This window comes from Mytilus trossulus, chromosome 14 (assembly GCF_036588685.1).
Source record: "Mytilus trossulus isolate FHL-02 chromosome 14, PNRI_Mtr1.1.1.hap1, whole genome shotgun sequence".
Classification (NCBI taxonomy): domain Eukaryota; kingdom Metazoa; phylum Mollusca; class Bivalvia; order Mytilida; family Mytilidae; genus Mytilus; species Mytilus trossulus.
In genome coordinates, this window is record NC_086386.1 from 67,228,141 (window position 1) to 67,244,069 (window position 15,929).

Here is a 15,929-nt window from a genome sequence, read left to right on the forward strand (position 1 = left end):
ATATACAGCAAAAAATTATGTTTTTTCGACATTCATAAACATTTGATAAAAATTAGTAAAATGAATAAAAAATGTATAATTTTTAAGATACTTATAAAAAACAGAAGTTACAAATTATTTAACAAAAAAAAGATTGTATCCATCTTTTAAAACAAAAAAGTTATGTTTTTCTTTCGAAAGGGAAAATACGGCCACAAATCAGAATTTTGAGCAAATATACAAAATTTTGACCTCATTTTACACAAAAAAGTAGAACATGAAGGTTAATTTTTTTTTTACATATTTGACCTTATCAGGTAAAAATTAGTCTATATGGGAATTTTTATCAAAATGTAAATACGGAATAAAAATGTATCGTTTGCCCTTAAATGTATCTGTTTCATTTACCTTTGACACAGTGAGGGAAGTTGATTAAGTCTGATAATAACAGAAATCTGTGGAAAAGTCACGTCACTTGGTAACAGTTCTAATAATGTCACTATCTGAAAGACAACCTGAAAAAAATGTCTTCAGTATTTTAAAAAGTGGACTTCTGCCTCTATAGAAAAATTCAAAAGAAAATGTCCAATTGACTGTATATATTTTAAATACTAATTAAGGTACATGTTGCAATATACAGTAAGGAAAAAATGTAGAAACTTACTCTTATAAATTTTACTATCCCCTTTTCCTTGCTTTCTTACAAATTAAGCTTCCTGTTTGTGTCATATGTGTATATGTATGTAATCAGAATCTTTCATAGATTTGATATATATTTTAAAATGGTGAATATCATTTCTGTTTGGTGTATCCATGGCAACAATCTGCATTTAAAACATTTAAAAAAATGCAAAAAGGGGGGGAGAGGGAAAGATGGCACATATTTCCAAAAAGAATACCTTTACTTAAACTGTTTACATATATATCATAAAGAAATCCAATAAAAATCATGTTATGTGTGTCAAAAACTTCATGTAGAAAAGTGTCTGTGAACATTATTACACTAATTTCTTTGTACCTATGGTCAGTCTAGCTATGAAAATACAGAGTCAAACAGAAAATAGCCCAAAAAATCATGTAATAAACACTCTTGATGTACTTTTAAACCAACTTTGAAGGCTAAATTAGTATTAGGCTGTCTAAAAAATAAATTTTATTGCACAATAACTTTCATATTTGAAAAATCCAAAGTAGCTAAAATGCCAAACCACACTCCTAACTGTGTATTGCTACCTAAATCATAAGGATGAGATCAGGGGATAAAATGCCAAACCACACTCCTAACTGTGTATTGCTACCTAAATCATAAGGATGAGATCAGGGGATAAAATGCCAAACCACACTCCTAACTGTGTATTGCTACCTAAATCATAAGGATGAGATCAGGGGATAAAATGCCAAACCACACTCCTAACTGTGTGTTGCTACCTAAATCATAAGGATGAGATCAGGGGATAAAATGCCAAACCACACTCCTAACTGTGTATTGCTACCTAAATCATAAGGATGAGATCAGGGGATAAAATGCCAAACCACACTCCTAACTGTGTGTTGCTACCTAAATCATAAGGATGAGATCAGGGGATAAAATGCCAAACCACACTCCTAACTGTGTATTGCTACCTAAATCATAAGGATGAGATCAGGGGATAAAATGCCAAACCACACTCAGTTGACAGTTGTGGTTCATTTATGTTTTTGTTGATAGAAGTGAAATGATCTGAACCTAAGTTTTAGTTTATAGTTTCTAAATAAGGTAAAATCATATAAAGGTTCAATTCTATCCAATATTCCATTCACTATAAGGACGAGAAACGTACACATGACATTCGATAATTAAAGAGTTTTGAAAACTTCATTGGCGTTCATCTAAAGATAACTTAGTTTATAATTTTTCTTAATAAAAAAAAATGTTTGTGAAAAATTATGTGTAGGCACGTGCCTAAAGTGCCTAACAGCAGCTACGCCCCTGACTGCTGCGCATGATTCAATGAAGTGAAAGTAACGTTGTTAAGGTACTTATTTTTCAAGAGTAGTCATAAGATAAGATGTAAGATTTAAGCGCAAGAGCGGTCCTAAGTTTAGGATTAAAACTTACAATATGCTTTGTAGAATTGTCTTAGGAGTGCACTTAAGAAAGTCTTAGGTATAACAATTGTGACATTTTGGAACTTACGATGTTTTGTGAAATTGACCACAGGTAATAAACATTACTTTTAACAAAGACGTTTAAAGCAGATGCAACTGGGGACAGTGGTTTGAGTTTTAAAGATATCTAACTTTTTGTGAATCGTTTATTATTTGTGACACATGTGCACCACGTCTGAAGGTCAATATCATAAGATCATAGAGTATAAAAGTGTTAAGTTTTTACAGCAGACCGGGATTAAACAGTGTATAAACTATAGACTGTCTCTGCAGCAGACCGGGATTGTACAGTGTATAAGGTATAGACTGTCTCTGCAGCAGACCGGGATTGGACAGTGTATAAAGTATAGACTGTCTCTGCAGCAGACCGGGATTGGACAGTGTATAAAGTATAGACTGTCTCTGCAGCAGACCGGGATTGGACAGTGTATAAAGTATGGACTGTCTCTGCAGCAGACCGGGATTGGACAGTGTATAAAGTATGGACTGTCTCTGCAGCAGACCGGGATTGGACAGTGTATAAAGTATAGACTGTCTCTGCAGCAGACCGGGATTGGACAGTGTATAAAGTATGGACTGTCTCTGCAGCAGACCGGGATTGGACAGTGTATAAAGTATAGACTGTCTCTGCAGCAGACCGGGATTGGACAGTGTATAAAGTATAGACTGTCTCTGCAGCAGACCGGGATTGGACAGTGTATAAAGTATAGACTAGACCGGGATTGGACAGTGTATAAAGTATAGACTGTCTCTGCAGCAGACCGGGATTGGACAGTGTATAAAGTATGGACTGTCTCTGCAGCAGACCGGGATTGGACAGTGTATAAAGTATAGACTGTCTCTGCAGCAGACCAGGATTGGACAGTGTATAAAGTATAGACTGTCTCTGCAGCAGACCGGGATTGGACAGTGTATAAAGTATAGACTGTCTCTGCAGCAGGATAATTGGACAAACTCTAGACATGATGCAGGTCCAATAGGCCTTGTGATTTTGGATGATCAATCCTGACAGACAATGGCCAGCTTAATGTAGAATAAGAGTAAGCAACCAACAATGTTACAGCTAGGTTCAATATAAATACTATTTGCTCCAGTAATGTATGCTCAATGTAGATACTGAAGGTTAATTCTTTGTCAATGAATGTTCCAAACAAGGATGTTATTCCAAAATATTCTAAAAATGTTCATGGTCTTAATCAATTTTGCATGCAGTATGTAAATTTAAATAAATGAATAATACATAACATAAACATCATTAACAACATACATGAGTGTCAACTTTCAAATCTTAAAAATAACAAATAAAAAAGCATATACATTTAATCAATTCAGTTGAACTCACTTGCAATAACAACATTTATTTATAAAATTAAAAAATCACAATAATAATCAGATGTAATCATTGATTTAATGTGTCATTAAAAAACTGTATAGTTTTGTTTCTTACTTTTATATACATCTATCTGGTAATAACTGAATATGTATAACTATTACAGGGCCAATACTGACAGTTTATATTACAGGGCCAATACTGACAGTTATTACAGGGCCAATACTGACATTTTTATGAGCATTCTCACTTTTTAGGAACTAAGAAACTCATGATTTCCTGGAGAATGAAAGTTGACACAAATGCAATTATTTTTTTTAAAGTATATTACCTCCTTTACCAAGAATATTACATCATTTGGAGAATTTAACAGTGAATTTCCTAGTTCAGCTGAAATATTATTTAAAATATCATATATCCACACCTCTTCTATACAAGAGTGCACAACTGAAATGTCTTGCATTCTTTACTTATCATTGATGTTATGTTGAGTCCAAAATATAAAGCTTTATTACAGCTGTCACATAAACTTAACATTAACCAAGAAAACTAAACATTGACCAATGAACCATGAAAATGAGGTCAAGGTCAGTTGAACCATGCCAGGCAGTCGTGTGCAGCTAACAATTCCTCAATACAACAAATATAGTTGACCTATTGCTTATAGTTTAAGAAAACAGACCAAAACACAAAAACTTAACACTGAGCAATGAACTGTGAAAATGTGGTCAAGGTCAAATAAAACCTATGCAACTGACATATAGATCATAAAACATTTCCATACACCAAATATAGTAGAACTATTGCATACAGTATTAGAAAAACAGACCAAAACACAAAAACTTTACTATAATATTACCACTGAACAATGAAAATGGAGTCAAGGTCAGATGACACCTGCCAGTTAAACATGTACAGCTTACAATAGATCCATACACCCAATATAGCAGACCTATGTCTTATGGTATCTCAGATATGGACCATGAAAATGTAACCTTGTTTACTGACCCATGAACTGAGGTCAAAGTCAAGTGAAAACTATCTAACTGGCATGAGGACCTTGCAAGGTACCACATACAAAATACAGTTATCTTATTACACATAATAAGAGAAAATTAAAAATATTAAAAATCTTTCTTTTTAAGTAGTCACTGAACCATAAATGAGAGGTTAAGGATAATAGACAAATAACAGACGGAAACTTCATTACGTATGGCATCTATATATAAAGAATGAAGGATTCTTCTACCTTATGAAATATTAAGCTTTTAAGAAGTTGGTAAATGCTGCCAGATCACTATCCCTGTCAAGCTTTCAGTGACAAAAGATGCTGGCCTGAAAAATAAACAGCTGCCCCAAGAGCACATGATATGCATCATGCCCATTGCATTTTCTATGAACCAAGTTCAATAACTTCTCAATGTCATATCAGAAATTTATGAAAAATTAAAGGAAATTATTTTAATTGATATAAACCAGACACCTAAGTATAATAAAAAAAACTGCTCAAAAGCAGTGTAGGTATTGTCTGAAAACAAGAAAATCACCCCCCTTTTTGATGAATAAAATCCTGTAACTAGGAAATGTACAATCTAAAATCTTTAAAAGTTGAAAAAGAGATTATAAATGTCAATAGATATAAACATTTCACCACAGTTTTGTGAGAACTACTGAAAGCATGTTTGAGTAGTTTTGCGAAAACTCGAAAATCCCCCTTTTTTAATGAATAAAAACCCCATTAAAATTGAAAGGGGGCTTATGTCATAAACAGTTTACCAAAGTTTCATGCAAACTGGTGAAAGTATTTTGGAATTAATGTCTGATGGACAGACAGACTTAGGGACAACAGAATACCATAAAACGTCTCTAAATGGATGTATAAAACTAACGGACATATAGTTATACACCTTTATTGTTAAAAAAAATATTCAGTTCTATATAAAAAAAAAATTATAAATAGCTGCTAAATAATTATTTGTTTTTAAAATATGTTTTAAGTTTCTTCTTCCTGATACCACCTTCATTACAACTCAACTATACATTGTATATAATTGTAACGGAGGGGGTCGGTGACGACACCTCCCGGGACGTGTAGCGGCCAGTACTTCGCCCCTATTCGACCATTGGGATACCTGATATCAGATTATGGCTAAACAACAGACAATGAATCAAACGAAACTATATTTTATTCACAAAAGTACAATAATTGCATGTATTAAACAAAGTCGGATATAAATAGAGTAATTATTTCAAAGTTAAAATGAAAATGAAGTGTTCCCAGAGCTAGTCTTAAAAGTTAAGTAAATTTGCTTCGCGTTGTGTTTTTAAGTAGTGAAATTTGCACCTTAAAGAGGTGACTAACTCTGGCGAACTGCACCGAAGTGGTGGCTAACTCTAACTCAAGTGAACTGATACAGTCCGGCGAGTATTTGGAGGCCTGTGCAAGGCCGACTCCGACTGAATATCAAATGATATCCTAAACTTGTCATTAATCAGGGTAACTTTAACTAAAACGGTACTGAAGAAAAGTTGAATAAATAAATATTCATAAAACATTATAAAAACATCAAAAGTTAAATACTAAAACAGTTAAATTAACATTCATTACTTTTATCCTACTATATTTAAATCAAATTTAACTTAAAATAAACATTTAAATACTAAATAATTAATCTGTCCAAATTAAGGGGAATTAATCAGGCACATCAAAGCACATCTATTACAATAATAAACAATTCTTGACCGTGTCAAGTTTCATCAAATTGAATTATCTTGATTTGTAACTGATCATAACACACCTTTGTAAGGTTTCAATCTGAACTCTTTTATGCATCTTTTCATAGATATGATCAAATTGTCAAGCTCTTTAAACCAGCTAATTTGTCAATACATGTATAAGTTGTCAAAGACTACAGGTTAAACTACACTTCAGCCCCCCTCCCATCATTAAATCATTAAATGCCAATAAATCATTGTCATAATAATTCCTATCATACACAGCATAAGAAATAGCAGTGAAAATATGTCATGTACATGCTAAACTGTAAACAGATTAATCTTCCTCTTAGTTAGTTCGTTTGTTTTTCAGGAAGGTCTCAATGGCAGTCATACCATATCTCCTTATAATTGTGATAAATTGTCATATAAGGAGATGTGGTATGATTACTGTCACAATGGTATTTTCAAAGATGCATCTATTGGTTAACAACTGGTTGGTTATGTGTCACTTGTAGACATCTATGCTAAACATTCTGCTATTTTCTAAATGACTTGCTGAGGTTATTTACAATTTGAAGCTGTAACAATTTCTTTTTCATTCAAACTTTAAACAGTAAGGGTATATAATACTAGTAGTCAATTCAATTTACCTTTCTATTTAACTTGAATCTTGTAAATAAAAACTACAAGTTATTAACACTAAAGATTTAAGTTACCTACCATTGACTTCTGTCAGTAAAACAGGATCTATCAGTAATCTAAAGGTGTAAACCAGTAATCCCTGAAATTATACAATCATATCTTACCTGTCATATCAAATATATCTTATCTGTCATTTCATATCAAATATATGTGTTACATATTTGTTTTTTTCGTTCATTTTTTTACATAAATAAGGCCATTTGTTTTCTCGTTTGAATTGTTTTACATTGTCTTATTGGAGCCCTTATAGCTGACTATGCGGCATGGGCTTTGCTCATTGTCGAAGGCCGTACAGTGACCTATAGTTGTTAATGTCTGTGTCATTTTGGTCTTTTGTGGATAGTTGTCTCATTGGCAATCATACCACATCTTCTTTTTTATACTTACCTGTCATATTATATCAAATATATTTTACCTGTCATTTCATATCAAATATATCTTAACTGTCATTTCATATCAAATATATCTTACCTGTCATTTCATATCAAATATATCTTACCTGTCATTTCATATCAAATATATCTTACCTGTCATTTCATATCAAATATATCTTACCTGTCATTTCATATCAAATTGATTAGGAAAAAACATAAATGATGTTGCAGCAAGTTGAAAAACAACTGACCTTCTCATAAAATTGATAATGGAAATTGGGAATGTGTCAAAGAGACAACAACTGGACCATAGAGCAGATAACATGTTTGTGTTCAATCAAAACATTTATAGAGTGTCTTCCAATCAATTATGTAGTTTCAAAAAGAGAACTTTTAATCTGATTTTGTATGTAAAGAGAGTGCCAGGCTTTCTGCATATCAAAGAATCCTTGCAATAACTCCATTGGGGGCAACCTTGTACAAGGTAAAGTTTCTACCACTATCCATTATACCAAATTCCTTCCAGTAGTAGTCTATATCTCCGGTAAGGGTTTATTTTGGCCTAAAACTTGAAATACATCTGACGAAAGATTTTCACATTTTTAAACATTTTTAAAGTGTTTTCTTTAGTCAATACAATTAGTTTACATTCAGTTTTCAGTAAATTTAAACTAAGTGCCCATTCCCTAGCAATTGAAAGAGGGCATTATACCAACATTGAAAGAAGTAAACGCATTTGTTTAATATCCTGTAACAGACAAGAAATTGAGGATGAATACTATTTCTTCTCAATCTGTCCGTGCTATACATCATTGAGGGATACCTATATATATACAAAATATTAATAAAAATCTTATTTAATTTCAATTTTATAAAATTGCAGTCCACCATAACACTGAAGCATTTGACTGTACTTTTAAATAGCAGTCTACCAGTCACTATAAAAATCACCATAAAATATATTAATGATTGTCTTTTGTTTATTGAGAACATCTGTATAACTTGTATTTCTTTTAATATGCAACCTAATTTTTGTTTGTGTCCTTTTTTCAATTGTTCATGACTTTCAATTTCAATTATGAATATTATTTCTCAAATTCTGCCAAGTAGAGATTTCTCTTGAAACATGTGCAAGTTGTCCTAGGTTTGAGAGAGGATTATAAACTAGTCATATTGCTAACTGACAGACTGAACAACAGATGGACAGATGACAATATGTTATTAAACTAACCTTGTTCTGTGAATATCTTGCACACTGTTGTCTGATTAGCCTTATATTTCCACTGGTTTCCAAATATTCCACTAGCATGTAAATCATCTTTAACTTTTTATCTAATGATTCAAAGGACATCTGTGTATCAAGAAAATTTAACATGTTAATCTCAATCTAATTGGCCTCTAATGTAAATTGTTTTACATATATATACAGTGAGCCAAAAGTTAAGCACCACCTATTTTTGTTGCATCAATTTTTTTTTCAAATTAAAAAAATCAATTATTCCTCGAAAAAAAGAAAACAATCAAATAGCAATTTTGCTAATTTATACCATAAACAAACCACAAATATAATTTTGGTAACTTGTTAATGTTCTATGCATATAGGTTTTTCATTCATAGAAATAGTGTAAATTAAAGAACCTGAGTGAGCACATTGTCATTGGAGAAATTAAATAAGTGCAAGAAAAAAAAATTGTATAAGAAAAATTAATTTCCTGCCAATTTGCACATCTAAATAGTATGTCCTTATTATCTACAAAATTTCATGAAATTCTGTTGTGTGGTTTCAGAGGAGTTGAGATGACAAACTGTTGCAGAAGTACATTGAAGCAAATAAGTTCAAAGGGGCGTAACTCCTAGAAAAAAAATTGAATCGCAATTTCCCGACGATATGCACAACTACATAGTATGTCCTAATTATTTGAAAAGGTTCCGTGAAATTCTGTTGTGTGGTTTGAGAGGAGTTGCGATGACAAACTGTTGCAGTAGTACATTAAAGTAAATACGTTCAAAGGGGCGTAACTCCTAGAGAAAAAAATGAATCGCAATTTCCCGTCGATATGTACAACTACATAGTATGTCCTTATTATCTGAAAAGGTTTTGTGAAATTCTGTTGTGTGGTTTGAGAGGAGTTGCGATGACAAACTGTTGCAGTAGTACATTAAAGTAAATAAGTTCAAAGGGCGTAACTCCTAGGAAAAAAATTGAATCGCAATTTCCCATCGATATGCATAACTACATAGTATGTCCTTATTATCTGAAAAGGTTTCGTGAAATTCTGTTATGTGGTTTGAGAGGAGTTGCGATGACAAACTGTTGCAGTAGTACATTAAAGTAAATAAGTTCAAAGGGGCGTAACTCCTGTGGTTTGAGAGGAGTTGGGATGACAAGAAACAGGACTGATGGACAGACTGACGGACGGGTCAAAAACATAATACCCTCCGCAACTCGTTGCGTGGGGTATAATTCAGTAACATAATTCAGGAACAGAATTTAAGTTTCACTGTGATTTAATTTTTTTACAACTGATCACCCAATATCATCAAAATTTTCTACACATAATTTTTGGTATGTTCGGCAAATTTAATGTCAATATTTGAGTCAATAGCATGTGTGACAACCTCACTTCTGGTACAGTTTCATAACACGACGTATCTTTCTCTTTACAAGCCTTCAAAACTTCAGTTGAGGAAATCTATTGCATTAAACAACAAATGCCACTTTTAAATCGACAAAATATTGTAAAGGTAGATCTCTGCCATTGAGATTTCCACAAATGGCATCTCAGACATGTTTAATAGGGTTTATGTATTGACTAGTATTGAGACATGTTAGGCCAAAAAATAGTGTAAATGGCTTGTTGCTTTTTGGACTCGGTTAAAATCCTTGCCCTGTGTGGTCTAGCGTTGTTGTCCATGAACAAGGGTCTTGGCAATGTTGATGCAAGTGGGAGATTTTTAAAATAAGGGACTACAATGTTTTAAGGCACCAAATCTCTGTATGTAAGTATATTATTGATGTTGCAAAGATGTGCACAAATGTAGCAGTCCTGTCTGAATTGGTTAGATATCCTCTTTATATAAATTTGCTAACACATATATTTTTGTATTGGCATAGACTAATGAATTCTCCATCTGATTTATTGAAAAATGCTTATGCTGAGTTAAAAATGATTGAGAGTAAAGCTCAAACTAGCTCCAATAATTCATGGCACTCTAATATCATATTCTACAGTGAAAAATTGGGTATTGACCTAAATATATGTAAAAATTTAGGCAAAAATAAATTAAAAAATTTACTGAAAAAACAGCTCAAATTAATTTTTTAAAATGATTGGGAGAAAATGCGAGATTTTTATTTACAGAATCAAGGCAAATTGGACACTTATTTTTCATTCAAAACGTCATTTGACTATGAAAATTATTTGGATTTAAAGCACCCACAAAAACATTTGTTAACAAAATACAGACTCAGCAATCACTGTTTAAGAATAGAAACTAGCAGACATGAACGAATTACCAATGTATGTGGTAAACATGAAATATTACCTCGACATGAGAGGATATACTTATATTGTAATTCAAATTGTATTGAAAACGATATGCACTTTCTTCTGGAATGCCCTCTTTACAATAACCTCAAAAGAGATATGACTGATTATATAAAAAAATACCCCAGTTTATATAATTATAATTATATAAACAGATAAGATCTTTTTTCATGAATCATGATTAATGAAGATAGCTGATTTTTATCTATTTTATGTGCATACCTCGAAAAAGGCCTGCAACTTAGAAAATCAGAAATTGGTTAACTTAAATACTCTAAAAGATATCAAAATTATCTCCCCTTGACCACTGATTCTTTCCTCGTGCATTTGAATTATTATTTTATGTTTCTTTAATCACTCTGTAATGTTTATGTCATGTTAAAATTAATGTTATGCTCTTAATGGGCCCTTTAATTTGGAAATAAAAATATTGTATGTCTGTCCGTTTATGTTACCCAGCAGAATATGCCTACCCAGCTTATAAAGGTATAAGAAGCAACCATGAACTGGAACACCCCTGGCACTGAATGAAGTCCTTGTGTAAACATTGTTTTGGTCATAGGAAGTTTAGTTTCCCCGCGAAATTCATATTATTGCATCTACTGGCAGTAAAAGAAACTCGCTCGGCTCCCATCTGACCCAGGAGTGTTTTGTCATCATCTCATGTTCAACCATAGAAAGTCATTATCCCATTGAAACCTGACGGTACAGTGCCTGCCTATAAGTACAGGTCTCTATATACCACGACTTACTCTTGGTTGCCTCTATGAAGTCATTGTACCAATGTACGAACACTTACATGACCACCTGGAGAAACAGTGTATAAATTATAAACGCACAAATGACCTTTGATAAGAGGTTGCTTGACTGATTTATCAGAGTTCAATCTTTGTGATCGTAATGCATTTTCTTAGTGTATGTTAAAGGTAATTTATAACACCAAACATTAATATTTTTTTCGCAATAGTTTAAAAATATTGATGTTTATATTTCGGTAGTGCTTAACTTTTGGCGGACTGTATAGTTCTAGTCTTTACTTGGGAGTAAACACTTTATTGATTATAGTGGAACATACATTTTGTAAATGTAACAGTAACCCCTTGATGTCCTTTCAGTAAACTTATTTTAATAACTTGCTGTTTTGTTTAGTTTTATTAACTTTTATTGGACACTATTAATTTCTCTGACAAAAGATGTTTAATGCACGACGTCTTTTGAAATTGTAAATTCAGCCTTAAAATTGTCTCTTTTGCTGCTTAAATTTTTTTTTAACAAGAAATTTTCCTGCATTTTGAAAGTAATCATTGTCGGAGGGCAATACTTGCATTTTACCCCAATGTTCTATTTTTAGCCATTATGGCCATTTTTATTGAAATTTCCTTAAAATTACCAATTCAGGGGCAGCCATCAACGGGTTGTCCGATTCATCTGAAAATTTCAGGGCAGATAGATCTTACCTCATGAACTATTTTATCCCATCTCAGATTTGCTCTAAATGCTTTGGATTTTGAGTTATAAGCCAAAAACTGCATTTTACCCCTATGTTTTATTTTTAGCCGTGGCGCGCATCTTGGTTGGTTGACAGGGTCATTAGACACATTTTTTAAACTAGATACCCCAAAAATGATTGTGGTCAACTTTAGTTAAGTTTGGCCCAGTAGTTTCAGAGGAGAAGATTTTTGTAAAAGTTAACAACGACGGACGACGATGGCAGAGGAGGACCACAGATGACGGACGCAAAGTGATGGGAAAAGCTCACTTGGCCCTTCGGACCAGGTGAGCTAAAAAGAAGGTAAAAATCGTTCAAAAACAGTTTCTTATATGAAAATTACAAAATCTAGCAGAAATACATCTTGGTAAGTGTACAAAATGTCTACGCTTCCGTTACTCAGGTAGGTATATCACGTGATTCCATTATCTGTTACCTCTACGTCATGAATATTCATGAAATAAATGACGTCATAGTCAACCGTAACGCAAAATCAGCTGTGTTTACAAACACTGGTACAATGTAAATATGGAAATGTCGATCAAGTTAAAAGATTTGTTTATTATTTGTAAAAGTGTTGAGAAAATTATTCAGTGGTTTTTTTCTCTAGGATTAATTCTAGATTTATCTGAAGTATAGCTATGGACATTTCTGATTAAGAAAAGACAGTTCTTTTTCAAAAGCGTTTTTTATTGGAAGTGTAGCAACAAAAAATGCAATAAAGAGGTTTCCATCAGAAACGGATCCTGGTTTCAAGGACATAATTTAAGTTTGGAAAAAATATTATTCATCACTTATTTCTGGATTTACAAAAGAGACCAAGAATTTGTTAAACACGAACTTTCTATTTGTAATCAAACAATCGTAGATTGTTACAATTATTGCCGTGAAGTTTTCATAGAAATTTTTAGTCTACCTATAAATAAGTCTTTTTTATAAGTCTAATATATCATTATGAGACGTACATCGCATTACAACAATCCAAGATGAGGGGTCAGTAGAAGTCGTTGGTTTATGTAAGGACCCGAAGATAAAGGGATAAAGGTATAAAGGTATAATATTAATAAGGTAACGGTGTGCCAATGGCAATGATACTGGGTTTAGTTCAATACCGTAGCAGCTACGTAGTGCTACGTAGAGTTTAACTATTGAACGTGTAGCTAGACTAGTTGCTACATATATGAGAAGGGACAGGGGTAAGGGACTTAGGGAGACAGGGAGAAAGGAGGTATGAGAAAGGGAGTGGGAGAAAGGAGAAAGAAGAGGAAGGCTGGGAGAAAGGAGAAAAAGTTGGAGAAAGGAGTAAAAATAAAATATCTCTCCTTTTAAAAAATTATCTAATATTTGAAGAAAAAATATCTAAAAAGGAGATGTTTTATTCCAATGGGAGAAAGGAGAACGGGGGTAGGAGAAAGGAGAAGAGGGATGGGAGAAGGGTACCCCCTGTCCCCCCCTCATATATATTGATAGCAGCTTAGGCAGCATTTGATTTGTACGTAGCTGCTAGTGCTACGATATTGAACTCAACCCAGGTCTCTTAAAAAAGGATACATGTCAACTCGTACTTTCGGCAACTCATAGTCAGCCAACTCGTACTTTCGGCAACTCGTACTTCTACCAACTCGTACTTTTACTAAGCCGTACCCTATATTTTTTTAGCATTATAATATAAGTTTTCTACGTTTATATCTGTAGATATGGATATTTTAACTCCCTGAAGTATCCCATAGCACCCTGAGGTAGATCCATAGAATATGAAAAGGATATTTTTAGTGAACATTGCGTTGAACATGTCTTAGTTTTTTCGTGTTAGTAGTAAATATTTATCTCTTCTTTCTGTTGTACTAGCTGATTATACAACTCTTTAGAAATGCCTAAAGAATTAAAATGTATTGGTTTAATTTTTTATAATTATGATAGATAATTTTATTTCATAATTCAATTTTACTAACAATTCTATGCAAAGGCACTTGACATCACATATATTTAAACATTATTGATGAGGATAGTGATTCGGGATACGGAAATAAAATTCAAGATTTCATTAATAAAGAGCTTGGCATATACAACACTATATCATTTGGAAATGTCCATCGATTCGGGAAAAAAGACCAAAACGGTATTAGACCTATAGTAGCTCGCTTCACATCCAGACGAGATCTTGAGTATGTCCTAAAATGCGCGTACAGATTGAAAGGTACAGACTATGGGATAAAGGAACAATTTCCCAAAGAAATAGAATTAAAACGCAAAGAACTTTATCCTATATTAAAACAGGCCAAAAAGGACAATAAAAAAGCGATTCTAGTAAGAGATCGATTATATGTTAACGGAGAACTTTACAAACCGCAACCAAATATTTCAAATACTTACATGACTTAAGGAAGGGAATTTAGAGATAGCCTTATTGATAGACCAACACACTCTCAGATTCCAGTGAATAGTGGCCCTCCAGTTCCAATTTTTTAAGTATAACTCGACAACGGTCTTTGATGTTCATAGTGCTGCACTTATACCGATTTTTGGTTTTCATTTACTTCTCTCTGTTTATTCTACTTTTAACAAATCCATTCTATTTTTGTAGGTATGTTATCCACTAATGACCACTGATTAGCATATTGTGTAGTCATAATTATTTTAATGTGCACATCAAATAAATTGCCGTCCAAACAATTTCAAACAATCAATTCTAAGGAATACTAATGATTATAACGATTAGCATTGTTAAAACAATTATGATTGTATTTTATTAACATTGAAAGTTGTTTTTTCATTTGTATTTTGCTATATAATGATATACGAAAGAAAGTTACAATAACTATGCATATAAACTAGATAAATAATATCAATTAAATAAAACATGGTTACGAGTTGGTAAAAATAGGGTACGAGTTGGTTGAGTACGACTTGCCGAAAGTACGAGTTGTCGTGTACCCCTTAAAAAATCCGCTACTTTTTGTGCATAACATGTGTACATTATACATTCGGTGCAATTTGGCTGCTGTGATGTGTATAACACTTGCTAGGTCACACATATCCATACTTTTGTGGGTTTTTTTTCTAGTGGAAAACTGACGGGTATGCCAAAGTGTCCTCAGCAGCAGGTGCATCTCGCGCGATTTTATGTTGCATCCACATCGGTAAGATTATTCAAATACAGAACCTACTTTACTAATGACTATAACCAAAAAGAATTCAACATCGGACAATAATCAAAGTGATGGATGAACCTGGAATCGATTTCACAACAAAAATTTCCGGGCTATGGGTTTTTTTTGGAGAGAAAAAAGTTTGTTTCCAGTTTTTGGAGAAAAAAATAATTTGTTTTTAATTCTGAGAAAAAAAATTGTTTGTTTCACCCTCAGCTGCCACTATATGTTATGCTAAAATTGCCTGAGAAAAAAAATGTTTTCAACCTGTCGCGAAAAAAAAAACCCACAGCCTCCCCCTCCCCAGAAAATCAAATGGTTGCTGCCTTAGAAAGATGGCAGATGTTCTGTGGTTAACTATGAGACTATTATACTGATCAAAGTGTGTCAAGTTATTTGACACCTTTAATACTATAGTGAGACCTATATTGACTTATAATTCTTAAATAACATATTTGGACTCATGTATATGACATCATGATTTCAAAGCTA

At 32.9% G+C, this 15,929-nt stretch overlaps 1 protein-coding gene across 11 annotated transcripts in view; it reads right to left on the bottom strand.

Annotated features, from left to right (window-relative positions):
* The window catches only part of LOC134695895 (minichromosome maintenance domain-containing protein 2-like), a 116,205-nt gene that overhangs the window by 86,405 nt on the left and 13,871 nt on the right, over positions 1 to 15,929 (bottom strand). For 2 of the 11 annotated variants that reach the window (XM_063557377.1, XM_063557378.1), the window contains exons 1-5: positions 11,273 to 11,384; positions 8,483 to 8,602; positions 6,896 to 6,956; positions 3,789 to 3,847; positions 388 to 494 (exon numbers count right to left, since the gene is read on the bottom strand). In XM_063557377.1, coding sequence (XP_063413447.1) covers positions 388 to 494; positions 3,789 to 3,847; positions 6,896 to 6,956; positions 8,483 to 8,602; positions 11,273 to 11,359 — 434 coding nt within the window. In that variant the 5' untranslated portion in view covers positions 11,360 to 11,384. The other 9 variants (XM_063557373.1, XM_063557376.1, XM_063557374.1 and 6 more) reach the window with 9 other exon arrangements.